The 23,614-nt window shown below is 34.3% G+C and overlaps 1 protein-coding gene across 7 annotated transcripts in view; it reads left to right on the forward strand.

Moving 5' to 3' along the window:
• LOC132036253 (uncharacterized) overlaps nucleotides 1-23,614 on the forward strand; it is a 131,623-nt gene that overhangs the window by 103,116 nt on the left and 4,893 nt on the right. For 2 of the 7 annotated variants that reach the window (XM_059426653.1, XM_059426723.1), the window contains 6 exons: nucleotides 21,814-22,031; nucleotides 22,275-22,380; nucleotides 22,489-22,590; nucleotides 22,720-22,779; nucleotides 22,922-23,000; nucleotides 23,117-23,264. The exons of 3 other annotated variants lie outside the window; for them this stretch is intronic. In XM_059426653.1, the coding sequence (XP_059282636.1) occupies nucleotides 21,814-22,031; nucleotides 22,275-22,380; nucleotides 22,489-22,590; nucleotides 22,720-22,779; nucleotides 22,922-23,000; nucleotides 23,117-23,264 (713 nt within the window). Of the gene's footprint in view, nucleotides 1-13,601; nucleotides 13,872-14,195; nucleotides 14,399-21,813; nucleotides 22,032-22,274; nucleotides 22,381-22,488; nucleotides 22,591-22,719; nucleotides 22,780-22,921; nucleotides 23,001-23,116; nucleotides 23,265-23,614 lie in introns of those variants that run through there. 2 more of the 7 variants (XM_059426792.1, XM_059426580.1) reach the window with 2 other exon arrangements.

The raw sequence follows: 23,614 nt of genomic DNA on the forward strand, positions 1-23,614 counted from the left end.
TACCTTCATTTTCAACATTATATGACACCAATTAATAGCTTTTACTTTTCGTATTTGTAATACATCATAGATCATTCAAAGGTGATGGATGATATTGTTCACAAAATCTTCTTATATAGTTTAAAAGAAATTAGTTAGGAAAAAAAATCAATTACATGAGAATCGCACTGATTTAACACGAATAAAATATGACATCATACAATCACTAAAATTCAAGATACAGTTATAAATTCTTAACAATGATAATTGAAATATATGTATTTCTAATATTTCCTCCGTCCCAATTTATGTGACACCGTTTGACTTGCACAAAGTTTAAAAATAAAGGAAGACTCTTGAAATTTGTTGTCTAAAACAAATGTTAGACACTTGTGTGTACTATAAATTATATCATTAAGGCAAAAGTGAAATTTTAAAGTTAAGTTGTTTCTAATTATAAAAAGGTGACTTTTTTTAGGACAAACTAAAAATAAAAAAGGGTGCCACGTAAATTGAGATGAATGAAATATAAGATAAGAAAATCCACAAAGTTACACCAATTAAAAAGGTCTACGTGGATTGTCTTAAGAAAATGAATGAGGGAAAAAATGAGAATACAAAAGTTAAAAGTAACATCCACGTGGAGGAGCTTCATAGGATCAATTTGTATTGTGGGGACGATAAAATTTCTTGATTGCCGCTTATTATATAGTGTTAGTTTCACGGGACCCGTGGTAAGTCCGGGCCCAAACTTGTAAATATTTTAACTTTCATTATTAATGAAATTATTTACTTCAATTCAGATATAGAACCAACATTTGAAATTTATAGGTTTTGAATTCTTATTTTTTAAGTTATTCAGTATTTTATCGTTTAAATACAAAGTTTGTAAACCAAAGCTACTGGGTTCGATTGAAGCCGTTGTCGGCATTCTAGCTCCGTCCTACTTCAAACTCATTTTGCGCTTATCTTGAACTCATTTAAGATTTTAATAATGTGTTTTATTTCCACATGTATTAACAAAAATCATGTTTTCATCTTCTAGAATCATCTAACACAACAACAAAAAAATCTGACAACTTCAAATCTATACTACAATATTTATAACCTTCGTTTAAAATCTTTAAAAAAAATTAACCTAATGAACCTACAAGAATTTTAGTAAATAATATTCCCTCCGTTCCAAAAAGATTATGATATTTCGGATTACGAAAGCCAAACTAACTAATGTTTGGTGTGAATTTGTAGTTAGAATCTTTAATTGTTTTAAACAAAAATTACATATTTAGAAACCACATAAAAAGTACTATAAGTAATGGTTAACAATTCTAAATATTTAGAAAATATTTGAAAAATTTATGGTCAAAAGAAGACATATTTGACTCTTATAATCCGAAACATGACAAACCTTTTGAGACGGAGGGAGTAATTAAAGTACTTTAATAAAGTAAAAGGTTTTAAAATTATATTTAAAAATAATTTTAGGACAAATCTTTATAAGCACATATGAGGCCACTAAAGAAGCAAAATTTTTCAGGCTTAAGGATAAAATATATTGTAATACCTAATAAATGTTTCAGTTGTAAAAGAAAATTTGGCTCCAAAGTTTCCCAAATTTTACCAAAATGTATAAACACAAATAATATATTCTCTTCATCCCAAAATATAAAGGCTATTTAACTAATTTCAAAGCTAAATTGAGTTAGATTAATTTGATATTTTAAAATTAAAATTTAGATATTCAAAAAATATACCTAAAATACTTGAAATTGCAATTCTCCTATTAATATATTAAAATACTTAACATATTTATTTAAATTTATGTAATTTGACCCTCGATAAGTGAAACGAGACAAGTATTTGGAGATACAACAATAACAACATCCCAAGTGAAATCCACAAGGGGGTTATTTTGAGATAAAGGAGGAAAAATAATTTAATAAGGAGCAAAAATAAATTCATGAAAAATTTACTATAACATTAACCAATTACAAAGGCCCAAGTGAAATGTCATAAAAAAATTTGTAAAAATAAGAATATGCAACAAGGAAAAAGACACAAAAGCCACATGTAAAAGCTTCATTCGATCAAAGTTTAATGTGAGGACTACAAAATTTTTTGATTCCCACTTACATATAGTAGTAAATTAATTTATCTTTGTGGTGTTTAGTATGCTAGGTAGAACAAATGCACTTCTTTTAGAATAAACATTTCCAAACAGACAGTATTCACAATTTAAAAGTTGCATAAGTACAGATTTTATTCTTCCTCAAGATTAATTTACTTTATACTGAAAATATATATATATACCAAAGGACTTCGATATAGTCCTGAAAAAATCACTCAACAATTTGAAACTTGCAAGTGTGTGCTTGGATGCTTTTTTAGTATTCATGGGCAATTGAAAGAAAAATTGTTCCAAATGTAATTATTTATTTTGTGTGCTTTCTTGCATGCTAAATCCAAGAGAGAGTCATAATGTAATTATTTATTTTGTGTGCTTTCTTTGACAGGGTTGACTCATAATATTTCTCTTAACCTAATTATTCAGCCCAAGAAGATTAAAATGATGGCGAAGATGTATTGCAGGCTCCTCTTTTTTATCAACTCGAACCTCATTTTTCTGTGATTATTACTAGGGATTAGCCTCATTCATTACTAGAAAGAGAGGTTTTTTTCCATCGATATTCGGTGGGATATTTGTGCTAAAAAACATGATTTTCCACCTCATTCCCACCAGACAATCTCACTAGGAAAATGCATGGTGGGAAACGGGTTCCCATTGAAACGCTGGGAAACTTCATAATTTTTTCATATAAAATTTCTACTATTTATATTTTTCCCACCACCTTTCAGTGAGAAATAGCCACTGAAAATTTTTCAGTGGAAAAAAAGTGATTTTTTAGTAGTGATTTTAGACCAACAACCATTGCTCGCAACTCAAGTTTCACTTTTACATTAAGTTCCTCACCCAAATTGAAACTATTACTCCACTTAAAATGGAGGGAATGAAGAAAAATAGATAAGGTATGTGTTTGCTACAAATTTTAATATGTGGAAAATAAATTGCAACCACAAACAAAATCTGAAGAAAAGAGATTTTATTGATGAATATATTGCGGGTACAAATCTGTTTATCCCTTGATTCTTCTCTCTAAATTTTCTCCATGATTCGAGGGCCGTTAATGGAGTGTTTCTCAAATCCTACGATGATTTCGACCTCCTTGTGATGTATTTGATCGCCAAGAACATTGGGCAACACTTCGGTATTTGGATTTGAAAGATAATATTTGGTGTCTTGATCTCTTTGTAAATACCCATAATTTATGGGACACTCGAGATGCCTTTTCAAGGGAATATGTGTCCCTTCATATAGGCGTGAGCTAGGGTTTAAGGTAGAGTAGCCTCCAAGAAACCCAAACAGATCCTAGAGTTTGAAGGTGGATTGAACTCGTCTTGTTGAGTCCTATTTTAAATCCAATAAAATTTTGATGTCTACAGCATGTGTTTGGTATGAAGGAAAATAGTTTCCATTGAAAAATATGTGATTTTCCCACATATTTTTTGGTGTTTGGTAGATAAGTAAAAATATTTTTTTTTTTAAATATAACACGACAAATTAACTAACTTTTGGGGCGTGGGTAGGGCCTAGGGAGAGTCCGCGACTTTTGTAGGTTAAAAAAAAAAAGTTGAACCAAAATAGCACAAAAAAAACAAAAAAAACACATAACTAAGTTTCACGCACGAATTAAAGCCAACAAAATTCCCTCCTGCCTTTGTTCTTTAGGCAATTTTTCAAAAAATTAACTTTTTTTCTGTACTTTGCTTGAAGATTAGTCATGTTTCAAAACGCCGGAATATCAATATTTTATATAGAACTTAATATCTTTTTTTGCGTACAATAATGTCGGCTCATTACATCAAGTACACCTAAACGTTTGGATCGTCATTTTAGGGATTCTAAAGTGCCCTGAAGTAAGTTTTCTTTGTTTGGAAACTTGTTATCCTTAGGTTTAAGTGTCATATTTTATAGGGTTTTGATTAATTTAGGACGTCGCACGAGTTATTATTAATCGACAATAAAGACTAAGATAACTAATTATCATTAAGAAAATAATAATCGAAAATATATCTAATATTAACATAAAATGTACACTTTATTTATAAATACACAATCTCAGGTCCCACATGTGGGAGCCTTTAGAGTACGGCTAGGCCTAAGGCCAACCCCACCACCCCCACCATCATCTCCATCCCCCTTTCTCCTCTTAATCTGTACATGCTCTATGGCATGATCATCCTTGCTTCCCTTCCTTCCCTTCTTTCGACCCAAACCTCGGTTCATAACATGCTTCCTATAGGAGATGACGGTGGGCGGTGGGAGTGGGACAAAAGCATCAGGAGTCTCATCAATCTCATCAGGAGACCTATCCACAGGCGCAGAAGAATGAACCTGAAATAACATATAAACAATTTAGTTTAGATTTATTCTAAACTAAACATGAAACAAACAATTAATTAATAAATTATTTTATTTTATTGTAAAAATTAAACTTGTGTGTCGACGGCCTCCTGAGAGGCCTGGTGAGAGGGCTCCTGAGCTGCCTCCTCAATGGTCTCCTGAGTGGGCCCCGAAGCTGTAGCTGGAGCTGGAGATGGGTCCACAGGCGCAGAAGAAGGAACTTGAAATAATATATAAACAATTTAGTTTAAATTTATTCTAAAATAAACATGAAATAAATAAATAATTAATAAATTATTTTATTTTATTGTAAAAATCAAACCTGTGTGTCGATGGCCTCCTGAGATGCTCGCGAGAGGCTCCCCGAGCGGCCCCGAGCAGAGACGCGGATAGTGCCGTACCAAACACAAAGTCGTCGAACATGGCGTCGTCGAAGTCCAGATGTAGGCCACCCTGTAGATCACGAACCGGCCGCTCACCCTGTGAATCACGAACTAGTGGATGTGAAAATGAAGGCCAGGGCACATAATCTGAAAAATGGTTCGGCGTATACAGAGGTGTCTGTGAAGTCGACGGACGGTAAGAACTCGACGGTTCTCTGAAGCCGACGAAGCCTCATCACCTCTGCCAACCCTACCACCTCCGCGACGACCACCAGCTTCTCGGCGACCACGACCACCTGCTGCCCGAGCTGGGCAGTTGTCTGAGGTGGGGCACCGGGAACACGCTCACCGAGACGCTCAAAGTCATGTGCCCGCGTCGCATACCGCCTCGGCAAGCTCAATCATCCGTGCCGCATACTCCGCTCGTCTCGGGTCTTCCGTACGGCAAGGTTTCATCGCGCGCATCGTCCGAACGGTCCGTACCCGCATATGTTTGCAAATATTAATAATTGAATAAATTTGTAAAGTAGTACATAAGACGATGGATTAAGTTTAAGACTAATAAAACTTACCAGCGCCTCATACGCTCCTGCGAGAGCTACACATCCTAGGCCGTCTGGACGACACCTAGAGGGGTTGCCAATAATGATGCGAGTGATTCGCATGTACCACTCCATGTACACATGGATCGGAGTGTCATGTCCGACCACCGCTAGGCTCGTCATTCTCGCATCTTAACTCTGGACGTGCTGCTGCATATGGAGCCACCATGCATCATCGACGCCCGCACGCTTGTCCCTCACATAAAGGGTCGTACGCGCAATCCATAGCTGCGGGTATATTCTATACATACCCAAACTGCCGTAACACGCGGTCGGGCGCGTGGTACTCAACGATATCCATATGTATCATGGACACCGTGACATCCACATGTGCTGACCAACTCTACAAAACGCCGGCAGCTCATCCAAAATATGATCATATGGCTTTCATATAAAAGTCTGTAAAAAGGATTTAACTAGTTAACAATAAAAGACTAAAATAGTAGTTATGTGGTCTAGCATGTGGATCCAAAATATGAACATACCGTCATACGGTCTAGCTGATCCCTAAACGAGAGAAGGCTGTGGTGCGTCTCCGCACGTCGGTGTACGCCTCGCGATCATCTCCGCACGTATGGCATCGGCACAGCAAGATAGTCAGCGGGAGGGTGAGCTGGTATGGGCTGAAAAGGTTTCAACCTAGTCCACACCCATATATGATATAGTCATTAAAAAAATATTTTATCAGTCGTTTTAAAAAAATATATTTTGTGTTTAATTACACATACTTAAATATATTACCTGAAGGAGCGAGCAAAATGCAGGGATCTCTACCCTCGTGCCCATAGAACATTAGAAGAATCCTCGATACATGTAGCCCAAAGACAATGCCGCCCCCAACTATAACATCTTAACTCAGCGAGATCATCGATATACCAAAGATACCTCAAGCTCACATGCGAACCCGAAGTGTTCGGGAACAGGATGGCCTTGAATATGATGAGTAGGTATAGACGCACACGTCGGTCAACATCAGCCTGAGGCGTGTCCTCTCCAATCGGATGATGCATGTTTGTGAGGCGCAAGTGAGCATAAAGGGCCGACAACAAAAGCCGACTCTGGCCTAAAATATCACCATCCTGAATCGCGAAACCGGTGAGCCTAGTCAACTCATCCCGAAAAGACGGCAGCACATGAGGCTCCCCAATATACAATGGGTGTCCATCAACCTGTAGCCCATAAATGACCTCCATATCCTGGAGGGTAATGGTAGCCTCACCGGTGCGGAGATGAAATGTGTGCGTCTCCGGTCGCCACCTCTTAATCAAGGCCGTCACTAGCGACCTATCGTGCTGTACCCGACCAACTTCGACGCACCGGTAGTGTCACGCCCAGAACTATGGCCTGGGGACGACACGGCACTCGGTGCTGATCGGCATGACCCGGCCGAACCCATGGCTATCGAGTTCAATGCTTGTATAATGAAAGCATGCAAGATATACAACGAACCAAGAGAATACTCTAACTCAAGTATAAGAGAGGGTGCAAAAATAAATGTTATGAGGCAAAACCAACATAACTGACTAAAGACTGTGTCCATGAAACCTCTATGATCTAAATACTGTAAGAAAAACTAGGTCAGGACAAGACCCTGACATGCCTCAAATACTAATGAACTAACTAATACTCGAAAGCTGGAAATAGACAGGAAGCCCTGAATGAGAAGGGTTCACCAACTAGCTGATGTACTCAAAGTGCTAGAAGCTAAACGCCTAATGTATCCTCTTGAAAGTCAGACTCTGCACTGTGAAGTGCAGGCCCATGCATAAGGACGTTAGTACATTTGAATTGTACAAGCATGATAAGCAACTGAAGCAATGATAAGGGATACATGGATAATAAACTATAATGAAACTGAATACTCATATCATGAGCTGCTCTGTATAGAAACTACCTGTGCAAATATCATGTAACTATGGCCTCAGGCCCAATAAATAATGAGATCTCAAAGCTATGGCCTCAGGCCTAAAATAATTACATATGTATATGAATCATAACTATGGCCTCAGGCCCAATCAAACATGAAGCAACAGTGTAAACCGACTACCGACTCTTTATCATGCGACTGATGACTTAGACTGCATTCTGAGACTCGTAGATTGAACTACAAGTCTTTTAGATTAAGCTAGGGTCCATAGCATGCATAACAAGTATGAACATTATCAGAAAACTGAGCTCTAACCCTAGGTTATGAAAAATCAAGAACTAGGGCAAAATCATGAACTTGCTGGATTTCTGAGAATTATGATTATTGAGGTATGAGGATGATTAAACAATGTTTCTTATGTAGATTGTATGTTTAACATACCTGGAATTGCTCCCAAATTTGAATAATAATTTGGTCTTGGAAAAAGAGTTCCAAGGTTTTTCTCTTTATGCTCTTTGATTGGGTTTTCTTGAAAACCCTATGTTAAGAACATAGTTTCATGATTAGATTAAGAGCATATATGATAGAATTGATTTGGAAGAGCTTGGAATGACTTACCTTTGCTGTTTTGGATTGTTTGGAGAAGAACACTTCGTTTCAAGGGCTTGAATTATGAAAAATGAAATAACTAATCGCAGTCGTATTTATAGGTTCGTGCGAGTTGGGAAATACGGTCCGTAAACTGATTTACGGTCCTCAAACTGCATCACTGTCTTATGTTCCTTCCTAAATACGATCACATTTTACGGGCCGTATTTCAAAATACGGTTCGTATTTAACAACATAAAATTTCACATGCCAAATTCCAGAATGCACGGTGATTTTGGGTGTCACTTTACGACTTGAAATACGGGCCGTATATTGATTTACGGTCCGTATTCTGGGGCGTAAATTCCCATCTGACACGAAGAGAAATTTCCAATTCTCACATTCTTTATCTGATTTTCTAAGTCTGGAATCATGGTCAAAGCTTAAGTTAAAGGTCTGAGGTGTTACAATATCTCCCCCTTGGGATCATTCGTCCTCGAATGATGGATTTTTGGTTACAAGGGATTGCTGAGACATGTGCACACTAACTGACATGAGCATATGGAAACTGAACTGAAAGGGTATGGACTGAATTATCTGTTGAATTGACTAACTATCAGGCTGAATACTGATAATGTGGAAACTATAAAAGAAGGACCTTAGAGGGGAAGTACAATACCTTCACCGATTTCTGCTGATTGTTCAAAGAGATAGGGATATTTGGACATCATGTCTTCTTCGGCTTCCCATGTAGCCTCTTCAATTTTCTGACTTCTCTCTTCAATTTTCTGATTTCTCCACAAAACCTTTACTGAGGCTACCTCTTTAGTTCTCAACTTGCGAACCTGACGATCAAGGATTTTCACTAAGGCTTCCTCGTAAGTCAAACTATCATTGACTGTTTTGCCATTAGTCTGGATAACCAACGAGGGGTCTCCCACACACTTTCTCAACATGGACACATGAAATATCGGGTGTACGGTAACCAAGTCTTGTGACAATTCAAGCTCATAAGCTACTAAACCAACTTTTCGCATAATTCTGTATGGTCCAATATAGCGGGGACTAAGTTTCCCCTTCTTACCAAACCTCATGACACCCTTCATAGGCGAGACTTTAAGAAATACCCAGTCATTAACTTCAAACTCTAAATCTCTCCGTCTCACATCTGTGTAAGACTTCTGGCGACTCTAAGCCGTCTTCAAACGCTTTTGAATTAACTTGACCTTTTCCATAGCCTGATAGACCAAATCTGGTCCCAACAACTCTGTTTCACCAAGTTCGAACCAACCAATCGGTGATCTACACCTCCGCCCATAAAGAGCTTCAAACGGTGCCATCCCAATACTAGCATGGCAACTGTTATTGTAAGTAAACTCAATAAGAGGTAGGTGATCATCCCAATTACCTTTGAAATCAAGGACGCATGCCCTCAACATATCCTCAAGGGTCTGAATCGTGCGCTCTGCCAAGCCATCTGTCTGAGGGTGAAAAGCTGTACTAAGGTTAACCTTTGAACCCAATCCTTTCTGAAAGGATTTCCAAAATTTTGCTGTGAACTGAGCACCACGATCTGAAATAATGAACACTGGAGTCCCATGAAGTCTGACAATTTCGCGAAGATACAACTTGGCATAGTCCTCCGCTACATCTGTGGTCTTAACTGGTAAGAAGTGCGCTGACTTCGTAAGTCTGTCCATAATCACGCAAATTGAATCATGCCTCCTAGCTGAACTAGGTAAACCTGCTACGAAATCCATATTTATCATCTTCCACATCCAAATGGAAATATCAATATCCTGAGCCAAGCCACTAGACCTCTGGTGTTCAGCTTTCACTTGCTGACAATTTGGACACTTAGCCACAAAATCTCCTACATTCTTCTTCATGTCATTCCACCAATAAATCTCCTTAAGATTGTGATACATCTTTGTGGAACTTGGGTGAATGGAATACCTGGAGTGGTGAGCTTCAGACATAATCCACTCTCTGAGCCTATCTACATCTGGAACACATAATCTGCCTTGATATCTCAAGGTTTCGTCATCTCCCCCTTGTTCGAAAGCCGGCGTCTTATGCTTGTGAATCCCCTCTTTCAGCTGCAACAAGTAGGGATCTTTATACTGCTTCTTTTTAACTTCAAAGACTAAGGAGGAAAGGGCTCTATTCTGAACAACCACACCGCCATCCTCGGAGTCCAATAGTCGAACCCCAAGACTGGCAAAACGGTGGACTTTCTTGTTCAAAATTTTCTTATCTGCATCAACATGAGCTAAACTTCCCATGGAACACCGACTGAGAGCATCGGCTATAACATTCGCCTTCCCTGGATGATAAAGAATATCCACGTCATAGTCCTTAAGCAATTCGAGCCATCTTCTCTGCCTAAGATTCAACTCTCTTTACTTGAAAATATACTGCAGGCTTTTATGATCTGTGAAAATATCAACATGCACTCCATACAAATAATGACGCCATATCTTAAGTGAAAAACTACTGCTGCCAACTCTAGGTCATGAGTCGGATAATTCTTCTCGTGAACCTTGAGCTGACGAGATGCATAAGATATAACCTTACCATGCTACATTAAGACACATCCGAGACCCACTCCCGAAGCATCACAATAAATTACGAACCCCTTCGGTCCCTTCCCAAGGGTCGAATCGGAGCAAGTCAACCTTCTTTCAACTCTCGAAATTGCGATCACAAGCATCCGACCACCGAAACTTAGACTTCTTCCGAGTCAACCTAGTCAACGAGCCGAGACGGAGGAAAATCCCTACGAAGAGCTCGTAGTAACCAAAATGCCCAGTACCCAAGAAACTACGAATATCTGAAACAAAGATAGGTCTGGGCCAACTCTTGACAACCTCAATCTTAGTGTTATCAACTCGAATACCCTCTCTGAAAATAACACGACCTAAGAATGCCATGGACTTGAGCCAAAATTCACACTTGGAAAATTTTGTGAATAGCTCACGGTTCTTAAGTGTCTGCAATACTACTCTGAGGTGCTGAGCATGATCTGACTAGCTGGGGGAGTATACTACAATATCGTCGATGAAGACAATCACGAAGAGATCGAGATATGGCTTAAACATTTTGTTCATAAGATCCGTGAAAGCTGCTGGCGCATTCGTCAACCCGAAAGACATGACAAAAAACTCATAGTGCCCATATATGATCCTGAAAGCTGTCTTAGGAATATCTTTTTCCTTGACCTTAAGCTGATGGTAGCCCGATCTGAGGTCTATCTTATAATAAAACTGGGCACCCTGAAGTTGGTCAAATAAGTCATTTATTCTAGGAAGAGGATATATGTTCTTGATAGTGAATTTATTAAGCTGGCGATAGTCTATACACATACGCATGGAACCATCTTTCTTTCGCACGAATAGAACTGGTGTGCCCCATGGAGAAACATTGGGGCGGATGAATCCCTTATCTAGGAGATCTTTTAACTAAGCCTTAAGTTCTTTGAGTTCTGCTGGAGCCATTCTATATAGCGGAATAGAGATAGGCTTAGTGCCAGAGAGTAGATTAATTTCGAACTCTATTTCCCTATCAGGAGGGATTCCTGGAAGGTCCTATGTTAAGAACATGGTTTCATGATTAGATTAAGAGCATATATGATAGAATTGATTTGGAAGAGCTTGGAATGGCTTACCTTACTGTTTTGGATTGTTGGGAGAAGAACACTTCGTTTCTAGGGCTTGGAATTATGAAAAATGAAATAACTAACTGCAGGCTGGTATTTATAGGTTCTAGTGCGGGTTGGGAAATACGGACCAAAATACGGTCCGTAAATTGATTTACGATCCGTAAACCTGGACCGTATTTCAACATACTTCAAACAAAAAAGATTATTGTCTTATGTTCCTTCCTAAATACGATCACACTTTAGGGGCCGTATTTTAAAATACGGGCCGTATTTTAAAATACGGTCCGTATTTAACAATATAAAATTTCACATGCCAAATTCTAGAATGCACGGTGATTTTGGGTGTCACTTTACGACTTGAAATACGGGCCGTATACTGATTTAAATCCGTATTCTGAGGTGTAAATCCCCATCTGACAGCTGAATAGAAATTTTCAATTCTCATATTCTTTATCTGGTTTTCTAAGCCTGGAATCATGGTCAAAGCTTAACTTAAAGGTCTGAGGTGTTACGGGTAGATACCGCCTCGACGTAGTATATCCAGGACACGAGGATGTGGGGCGAGCAGCTAAGATCTCCCATGCCGAGTCCCCTAACCGGTGTACTCGAGCCTCGGTCGTAGGTCGGATGTCCATATATCTTTGCGACCTATGCTCGGGCTGAAGATATAGTAACTCTCGATCGAAGGGCCCCGGATGAAGAGGGTGGTGATCCATCTGTTTTACGCATTTTAAATCAATCATTAACGAATAGTATTAGTTATGTAATCTTTTATCGAAAATTATATTAAGGATTGTGGTGACCCATCTGTTTTACGCATTTAAAATCAATCATTAGCAAGTAGTATTAGTTATGTAATCTTTTATCGAAAATTATATTAAGGGTTTTCAATCCTAAACTATGGGTTTTCAATCCTAAACTACGGGTTATCAATCCTAAACTAAGGGTTTTCAATCCTAAAATATAAAGATTAACAATTAATAAGTCAAATAATTAACAATTAGCTAGCAAACAATTAGCATAAACAATTAATAAATAAACAATTAACTAACTAATCAAAAAATTAACAAATTATTATCATATATTTAATAAATAAACAATTAACTACCTAATCAAACAATTAACAAATTATTATCATATATTTAATAAATAAACAATTAGTTAACTAATCAAACAATTAACAAATTATTAACAATTAAACAATTGGCTTAACAAAAACTAAATAAATAATTAGCTAGTCTAACAATTGAAATAGCTAATCTAACAATTAACAAATACTTAAGTCGCTAATCTAACAATTAACAAATGCTAAGTAAATAATTAATAAATAATTAACTAATTAACAACAAATAAACAAATTAAAAAATTAAAAATTAAAAAAAAGCGGGCAGTCCCAAACAGCCCCAAAAACACAAAAAAAAAATGCTCAAAAGTTTTTTCTTTTCGAAATCCGCAACAATTACACAATGATCATGCTTAAGTAATCATATATTTAACAATGTAATAAAAAATTCGTAGTGAAATACCTAGATTGAAGGTTTTTTTTTTTTTTTCCCTTGGTTCGACTCCTTTGGAATGATGAAAATTCCATTAAGGAGTACATTTCCTTTTTATTTATAATAATAGTAGTGTGCACACCTCAATTAATTTCATAAAATATTTGTTATCTCCCACCAATTCTATCTACTAAGACTTGAACCGATGGAAAGACATTACTAGAAATAGAAATTTTTCTCACCGATATTTAGTGGAAAATTTGTGTTATAAAACATGTTTTTCCATTTCATTCGCACCGAACCAGCTCACTGGTAAAACGCATGATGGGAAACAGGTTTCTACTGAAATACTGAAAAACTTTCTACTTTTTCTGTGTAAAAAAACTACTATTTAAATTTTTTCTACTGACATTCAGTGAAAAATAGCTACAGAATACTTTTCCGTGGGAAAATAGTGATTTAAATCGAGCCAATGAATTCTTGATACCATATGTTATACTTAAAGGAAAAAAGAAAAGTAAACAGAAGACCCATGACCTTATCTAAATATATACTCCTATATGAGAAGGCTTAATAGTAAGACAGAATAACTCCCAATCTGTTTTCCTTTTTCATCAACTAGGTGTGTCTTTTTGTACCGAGCCAACTAATCCTCGCTGGCTTTGCACTTTTGCTTAATTAGCACAAAGTGAGACAGAATAGCTCATCAGTACAGTGTCATTGGTTCATAATAAAGGAGAATACTAGTAATACTATATATCCCTTCATTTCCTTTCTTCCTGCGTTTTAATTATTCTCTGCTTCAACACTTCAAAGCCTCCAATATCATTAAGGTAAGTCAATTATCACTTGACACTATAATATTCACTAATAGTATGGCTATGCATTCTACATTTTTCAATTATAATGACTAATACTAAGTAGTACTATAATTAAACTTTTATATGGGGATGTGCAAAAGTTTGTGGAAGACTTAACTTTGCTAGTACCAGTAGATAATAAGTCTTGGTACTGATTTGCTTCTTTGAATACAATTTTCTTCTCTTTCTTAAACGTTATGCCTAATCAAACATCGTCATGTAAAATGAAATGGAACAAGAATCTTTAAGCTTTTGTCTCTTATTCAACCTTTCCTCTTTTCATCATGGTTATTGCAGTTGTAATATTGAAGCCAAAGTGACAAAAAATGAAAGTAGCAGTAGTGGGGGCAGGGATAAGTGGACTGGTTTGTGCATATGAATTGGCAAAAGCTGGTGTTAAAGTTGTGGTTTATGAGAAGGAACATTATCTTGGTGGACATGCTAGGACTGTCACCATTAATGGCGTCGATCTTGACCTTGGCTTTATGGTTTTCAATCGGGTACGTACATTTGTGGTTTAATTGCAGGTAGATATATAATCTATGATTTTATTTTTGTTTGCCTGCCGGAGTTTAGTATTCTTTTGAGATCCAACTAATTTTGATTTACTTCAAAAATAATAAAATCTACTTCTTCCTTCCTAAGAAGATTAACACTTTTCACTTTTTGAGAGTCAAACGAGTTATTTTTTTACCGTAATTTTTTTATACGTCTTTTAAATATTTTAAATTATTAATTATGGTCACTTATAGTTTTTAAATAAGTAAATTTTATTTCGAAAAAATAAAAGATTCTATATTAAGGGCCCGTTTGGACATGGTTTGAAATCATGATTTGAAACCATGCTATTTGGATATTTTAAGGAGTATTTTCTCTTATAGATATAAAAACCCCACAAGTTGTAAAAATTATTAAAACATTCTCAATTTTTATACAATCTTACCAAATGAGCAAGTCATAGTTCATAACAAAATCAATAAGCTAAATAACAATCGGCTCAAAATTAATACTAGAAGACCTTTCTAAAAATACAACATCAATTGATCAAATTTTAGTTCAATAAATAAAATTAAACTATGGGTCTTTTTTTACAAAATTAAAAGGTTGGTAGACATAAATAAAATTTGGTGGAAGTTAATGAGATTGGTAAATGATTGATGGGGGTAATTGTTAAAAATATCTACTAACTTATGGTTCTTTTTTTACAAAATATAAATTTATGAGTTAAATTTTATATTTAAAACCATGATTTCAAACCATGACTGAAAATTCATGTCCAAACGCTGGTTTGAAAATTCATAGCCAAATGCTTACTAAATCACACGATCAAAATTAAAAAATTTAACTCTCGAAAAACGAAAAGTGTTATCTTTTTGTAATAGAGGGAGTATATTTTTTGTTCACATGGGTATCTAGTGTAAAAGGTGAGCTTTCTAGAATTCTTTTTTCTGTATGTACGAAGGAGACGAGATCAGAAGATAAGGCAGATCTAAATAGAGAAACGAGTCAGTGATATAAGTTTTTTTTTTTAAAAAAAAAAAAAACAAAATGGAGAACAATCCATCATTTATCATGATAGACAATTGTTCACATAATTTTCACATTACGAAGCTCTTATTATGTAGTGGGACGTGGACGTTTGTCCATAAATAATATTTGGAATATTTGAAAATAATATCAAATAAGTGCTTATTTTATAATTTAGTTCACTATTTCAACTTTAATTTAAAATAGAGAATTTTAAGTTTGAAATCAAGGAGTATATTTCAAGTGAAAATATTAATTTTCACTCACAAAATATTTCAATTTATTTTCCAAGTTATAATATCCAAACAAAAATGCCGTCAAATACTTTTTTTCAACTTCAATTAATTTAATTCTTTTTCTTAACTTCAACCCATAGTTGTTCAAACAATCGATAGAATGATTTTGGGACACAGGCAATAGGTTCACAAGTTGTTAAAGGAAGTCAATTATGGTTCAACATGTTGAAATGTGGTTTTACAGCAAAGTGTAAGGTTACTTAAGATGAAAAGTACTATCTAGATTACCTAATAATCAAAGTTCAATTAACTTGAAGTAGAAAAAAAATATTTCGACAGCCTAACTTCGAAAATTTTATTTGATTTCATGTGAAAGAATCTAAGTATTCGACCTAAGATTATTAAAACGATAAATGAAATAGCCTATAAACTACCAAACTGTATTAAGAATATTTTTCTAAGCACTTAGATAACAATTGCAGATAAAATGATGAAGCGAATCAACAATTTCTGAAATTTCACAAATAGTGAAAGATACGAATTTTATTTCTTGCGGGCTCAAATCCTATAACGTGTTCGCTTGTGAATCATTCGTAGATTTCATAATTGAGATGGGTATTGCCTTTTGTCTCCCTGCAACAATAAAAGGAATCTTAACATTTTTAGCCCATCGGCCAAAAATTAAATAAAATCATATGATACTCAATTATATATCAAGTAAATAATAAGTGTTATGAAATATATACACATTAATTTTACAGTAATCATACATTATTTATACTGCGCACTTAGGGGCGGATCTACTTGGGTGGTAGGGTGTTCACCTGAACACCCTCGGCAAAAAATTATAGTGTATATATAGGGTAGATTTTCTGTGTTTATGTACATATATTAATTTTTGAACACCCTAAACAAATGCAAAAGGTTAGTTTTAGTGGTCCAGGGTGTTCAAAATTATCTCTAATGTCCTAGGTTTGATCCCCGCTGACAACATTATTTTTAATATTTAGCTTTTGTTATTTTTTTTTTTTCCCCCCCAAGTGAAAATCCTAGATCCCATTATTTGTCGCTAGATAAAATAAGTTTAAACTAAGGGTTAAAGTTATTTTTCACAGTGAGCTTTGTTAGGCTGTAATGTAGTGTAAAATTTTCAAAATATAAAATTCAATATTAGCATTGCATGGTTCCCACCAACTCTTTCGATTTTCCACCCTGAAAATACATACGTGTGAACGTGAGTATTTTTTAATATCTTTTAAAGAAGTTATTCGACTAATGTAATATATATTGTATATAAACTCAAAATAACATTAAATAAAAAAATGAAGAAAAATTTATAACTATTCAAAGACGTCAATTAGCGAATTTCTACTCCAAATTCATTTTGAGCTACTAGTACCTAAATTTGGTCTCCAATTACTAGATTCCTTATTAGCAAGGCCTTCTGATTTCAACTAGCTTATACTTGGAAAAGTGTGTTTGATAGTCAATCGTATGAATCGATTCTCAATGTGTATAAGGTGTCATTGCTATTATTACATACAATCAATCATTCAATTGAAATGTTAAATTAAAAAATCATTTACTCGCCATAATTTGACAATTTAAGAATGAGCCTAATAGTGTCGCAAGTCAAAATAGAGAAAGGAGAAACAAAAGAAGAATAGCAACTCAAGGCCACTATCTGCATGTGTTTCGAAAGTGATATTAATACTAATAATATTTTTAAGAGAAAAAAAATCATTTTAATTAATTTCTAGTTAGATGTTTGTACTATAATTGTCATTTAGGCTTGAGACTAAAAGTTAATTTTTGGACGTATTTACCTAAACTAACAAATAAAGACCGATATAAGATTCTCAAACCAAGATAGTCTGGAAACATATGACAACGCAATCACTTTCATAAATCTCAAAGAACAATTTTTTCTTTATTAGAATTGAATAATACTACTACTATTTTTATAATTAAAAATTTAAAACTATTTTATCATATTGAATTTATTGAAAGGTGCAGGAGAAGAAACAGAGCAATCGTTATGTGGTCCAAAAGGGAATTTAGGCCCAATGAGTAGTATGACGATATAATTAAACAAAAATATTGCAACTGGATACTTGTCGGACTGTCGTTTGTCACGGTGTCTAGTACTTCTCAATCCCACTTTGTTGGGTTGGTATAATTCATTTAAAAGTGAAATTTACAAAATAGTACCTTTTATTGAAATTTATAACTATAAAATACAAAATTACCAAGTTTACTTTTCTATAAAAAACGCGTGTATTTCTATTTTTTTGAAATATGGAGAAATACAATGAACAAAAGAAATACGCTCCAGTGAAATCAGGAGCTATTTAAAAAAGTGAAATTTACATAAATAACTACCTTTTATTGACTTCTAATTAAATATAACTATAAAATACAAAATTACCAAGTGTAGCTACTTTTCTATAAAAAACGCGTGTATTTTTATTTTTTTGAAATATGGAGAAATACAATGAACAGTAAACACGCTCCAGTGAAATCAGGAGCTATTTATGGAACAGATTTTTTGAAATATAGTGAAATACACGGAAATACAAAATCGGGTTGAGTAAAAATAGGCTATATTTTTTTAACAGATTCTTCTTTTTCTTTTTAAATGGTAAGTTAAATGAAATCAACTATATTTCACGCATTCCATAACGATCACGAATCTCTCTCAACTTTTATCACAATCAAAACTTTTTGAATTCAAAAACCACTAAAGATCTGAAAGCTTCCAAATATAGAAAAATATAAGCTGGAATACAATGAAATATGGTTGATTGTTTAAGAAATATAAAGTTGTAGTATTCGTATATACAATGGAATACAATGAAATATATCGAAACTATTTTATAAATTAGAAATACAAAATACGAAATACATTGAAATACGGTTGAAATAGAAAAATCGTGAAAACAAAGTGGAGTAAAAATAGGCCCTACACCAAAAAAAAAAAAGATAAATACATTTAAATACGGCTAAAATAATACACTGAAATATATATAAAAAAATTAGATATACTGTTTGTTGATACACGAAATACTGTTATACTTAAATATATTGAAACATTTTATCAAACACTTGGTGGGCATGAAGCTCCACAATTCTCATCAATGGTGTTTCTACAATAACAATCTATTCTCTTGATGCTACAATATCATATTGCTATAATCAATACTATTCTTCATCACTCATAAAATAAATAACACCACATAATTAGCAAACATAAGAAGGATTTTCCTCTTATTTCGGCCTATCCATGGAGATTTAGCAAACAAATTGTTTTGGCTGAGCTTCGGCCATTGGCTGGAGATCCTCCACTACTTTTCTTATTGCCGCTGGTGTATTTTTGCTTGGAGTATCAATATCCACCATTAAAATGGAGAGTTAGAGCTTGTTGAAGATACTCTAACAATGGCTGAAAATATTAAAAAAAAAAAATTGAATGAAAAGTGAAGGTAAAGACAATGAAATTTATGAACAATTGAAGAGAAATACAACAAATAACATAACGAAAATTAGTTACCTGTAGAGATTGGGTAACTGATAAGGAAGAAGAAGAAATCGTGCTAATTATGGTGAAGAATAATGGGAGTAAAATACGGTTGTGAATTGAAGATGTGAGAGAAAAATATTTGGAAAAAAAAAGAGATTGTAGGTAAGTGGGAGAGAGGTACCTTATTTTTAAGGAAATACACTGCAATTACAAAAACAAGTTATAGATGGTAATTTGATAAATAATTAAGCTACCAAAATAATTAATAAAAAAGGTAGCTATTACTAATAAATAAGTCTTAGAGGTAGTTATGGGCTGTAAATTTTCCTTTAAAAAATTTAAAATAAAATAAAAAAAGCGTAAAACATAATTTTTTTTAAACAAAAAAACTGGTGTTGTACCATTTCATGTGACAATATTGCTTTATTTACCTGTTCTAAAAATGATATTTTTTATATTTAAAAATAATTTACTTTAATCTTCTCATTTTATCTTACGGACTGGGTTTTGTCCAAAAATATTTTCCATAGAACAACAATAAAACCAAAGAGTTACTACTTTTAGGTGGGAAAACACTTTGGTTTTATTGTTGTTTCAATCAAATTTAACCTTACGAACAACAATAAAATCAAAGCATTACTACTTTAGGTGGGAAAACGCTTTGATTTTATTGTTGTTTCTATTCGTTTTTTTTTTTTTTTTTTTTTGTGAATTAGTAATTGGTTTCGAATGATTTGTTCTAGTTTTTTATAAGATGTTAGGGTAAGGACTTGTTATAAGGGAATCAGTTTTTTTTTCCTTTTAAAAAACAGAATTATTCTTTTGCAATGGTAGTCTTGCGGCATATTACTCGTAGACTTATAGCCTGTTTGGCCTAACTTTTAAAATTAGCTTATTTTAAAAAGTACTTTTAAAAAAAAGTACTTTTCAAAAAAATATTTTTAAAAAAAAGTACTTTTCAAAAAAGTACTTTTAGCGAAAAGCAATTTGTGTTTGGCCAATTAATTTAAAAAGCACTTTTGAGTAGCAATTAGTGTTTGGCCAAGTTTTTAAAAAGTGCTTCTATGTGTATTTTTCTCAAAAGTGCTTTTCAAAAAATGCTTTTTTAAGTTTTAAAAACATTTTTAGCTTAAAAAGCTAACACCTCTCCCAGCACTTATATTTTTCTCTCAAAAGCTTAGCCAAACGCCTCATTTTTTTTTCAAATAAGCACTTATTGAAAAAATGAGTATTTTTGGGGAAAAAATAAGCTTAGCCAAACAGGCTATTAACTTTAGACCCAAACTTGACTAGATTAATTTAGTTTTTAAAATACAATAGATCCATCTAACTTATATAAAAGCAGTATACGTAGCAATTTTCTCCGTATCAAAATGTCAAAATAAAAGTTCCAGAGTGTTAAGTCGAAATTCACTTAATTTGACCCTTGAGAAGTCAAAATTTTAAATAATACCAAGTTAGTTGGCGTTGATTATATAAATCTCACTATTTCGCTCCATTTCGACCCTTTCATTCCAATAACTTGAGTAGTAGTATAACGCGTCTCAATGTATGCATTCATAAATTAAATCAATGTATGCATTCATAAATTAAATAATTTTACACTGACGACAACCTATCACAACTCTCATTTTTAACAAAAGGCTTTAAGTTATATATATTGATCGGTGTAAGGATTTTTTAACCTATCATAGTAGGTAAGTTACATTTTTACCATATACTAATTAATGCTTATCAATAAATTTGCATGTAATTACCTAATAAGTAGCCTGATAGTGTAAATATTGGTTATACTGTCAGTATATAGAACTTGAACTCTTATCAAAATGTGTGACAGGCGATGTGAACTTCACACAAAAGAGAGTTGAAAAAGCCTTCAATTTAAAATAAAAAAAATAGAAAAAGAAAGAGTAATAAGGGGTTAGGTTGGGGTGTTGGATTTTGAGAAGTAGAATGGGGAAGTGTTGGAAGTCCCATGTTGGTAAGGAGTGGTGCACCTAGATGCTTTATATGGTCATGGATTATCTTCATATCATGAGCTAGCTTTTGAGTTATGTTAGACATAAAATTCATTTTTTTACTTGGTATCAGAGCAAGACCCATCTCGATTCTTGGTTTACCCGATGTTAGGCACCTGTATTATGTTGTCCCCGTTCTAGTTAGCCGGCCTTAGCATGCGGGGGTGTTGGAAGTCCCACATCTTTGTGGAATTATGCAATTGGACTCCTTATATGGTCTTAGGCAATACTCGCCTCATGAAGTAAATTTTGGTGTTGAGTTAAGCCTAAGATTCACTTGTCTACAGAAGTAAAGGAAGTTTGGTCCAATGAGGGGTTGAAGATTAGTCTAAATAGCTAGCCAGCATGCCTTTGCTGATTGATGAATCTTTGCCAAAATGTATCACCATTTCAGTTTTGTTCAGTGACAAAAAATCTCTCTTTATGGTTGGTTATGAAGCATATTGATGTGTATAAGGATTCGAAGAAAGCTAAAAATGTATTCAATCAGCATTAAACTCAATATGAATTTATGAATACTTCAATGTCTGCGTTCAATTGGAAATGTTCATAGCTAGAGTTGCTTTAACTCTATATCATTGCTCTAATGGATGTTGAAATGGTGTATAAGACAGGTAACTTATCCAAACATGTTGGAATTTTTTGAGAGTCTTGGAGTTGATATGGAGATCTCCGATATGTCATTTTCAGTCAGCTTGGAAAAAGGCCATGGTTGCGAATGGGGTAGCCGAAATGGACTCTCAGGTCTCTTTGCACAGAAAAAAAATATCTTGAATCCATACTTTTGGCAAATGATTAGAGAAATTATCAGGTTCAAGCAGGATGTCATAAGGTACCAATAACTTATTTATCCTTACATATGTGACTTCTTATCAGCAATCAATTCCTTTTCATGTTGATTTGTTATAATTTGAGAAATTTTTGATTTGCTAAGTCTTCTTTGTTAATTTGAAGATCATGCATTTGATGGAAATGGAATAAATCATTCTGTTTTCCCACACTTTCTGTAGGAAAGAGATATTTTTTTCAATGAAGTTTACTTTCTCATGAATAGTCTTCTTCTACTGCAATGCAGTTACCTTAAGGAACTCGACAACAATCCTGACATTGGTCGGAACGAAACATTAAGACAATTTACTGAATCACATGGCTATTCAGAGTTATTTCAGAAAGCTTATCTGGTGAGACTGCTGATATGTCATAGTTATTGATTTCATCACATGTGTAGGCAATTTTGTTCATACAAAAGATTAATCGTGCTACAACCTATTCACACATATGTTCCATAGGTTCCAATATGTGCTTCAATTTGGTCCTGCCCCTCGGACGGAGTAATGGGCTTTTCTGCTTATTCCATCCTTTCATTCTGTCGGAACCACCATCTTCTGCAGGTAGAATTCTCATACTGTTCTGTAAGCATATTTTGTGTAAATATGGTCCACAGAATACTGTATCTGGATACTTCTATATATCATTTTGTCGTCCTTGTTCTTAAGAGTGCTTTTGTTCTTTCTTTACAGCTCTTTGGTCGCCCTCAATGGCTCACTGTTAGATGGAGATCACATACATATGTAAACAAGGTGGTATCTTAATTCTAACAGTACTTCAAAATTTATCTGATTTCACGGGAAAAAAACTGCAAGCTAGTAACAACTTGGGTTCTTGAATGATTTGTTAAGCTTCTAGCATCATTCTGATTTATTTGATGGGTATAAAAAGCAGGTTAAGGAGGAGTTGGAGAAGAGAGGCTGCCAACTAAGAACGGGTTGTGAAGTCAATTCTGTATCAACAAATGAAGAAGGTCTGGTTTAGTTTTAGCATTTTACCTAAGAAAAAAACTTTTATCAGCTATGTTTTTACCATCACATAGTTAGGAAATACTCATGATTCTAACTGTAAAAGAAAGAGTGCTTGCAGGTTGTACTGTAGCTTGCACTGATGGTTCCAAAGAACTTTTTGATGGATGCATAATGGCTGCACATGCTCCAGATACTCTGAGATTGTTAGGCAAAGAGGCAACATATGATGAAACAAGAATACTGGGCGCATTCCAATATGTTTATAGGTACTTTAAGCGCCTATAATTTAAACACTTTTTAACTTGATTTACTCATTCGTTGCCTCTTCTTTAAGAAATTTGAACTTGATTTTGTCATTCTTTTTTACTTTCTTTTCCGAAAAGTTCATCCTTTAGGCTGATACTGATGGTATACATGGTTTATTCCTCACAGAATGGACATAAATATATGTCCATGTTAAGAAGTAGTATTACAATGAGATTATTCAAGATTACAGATTGAGTTCTTGTTGTAGATACATAATCAAAAAAGGTATTTGTGATTGTTCTAACTTGTACCATTAATTTTAGGGGATTAAGATCAAAAGTGTCCACTTTCGGCATACATTATGGACTAT

Source organism: Lycium ferocissimum, chromosome 1, assembly GCF_029784015.1.
Source record: "Lycium ferocissimum isolate CSIRO_LF1 chromosome 1, AGI_CSIRO_Lferr_CH_V1, whole genome shotgun sequence".
Lineage (NCBI taxonomy): Eukaryota > Viridiplantae > Streptophyta > Magnoliopsida > Solanales > Solanaceae > Lycium > Lycium ferocissimum.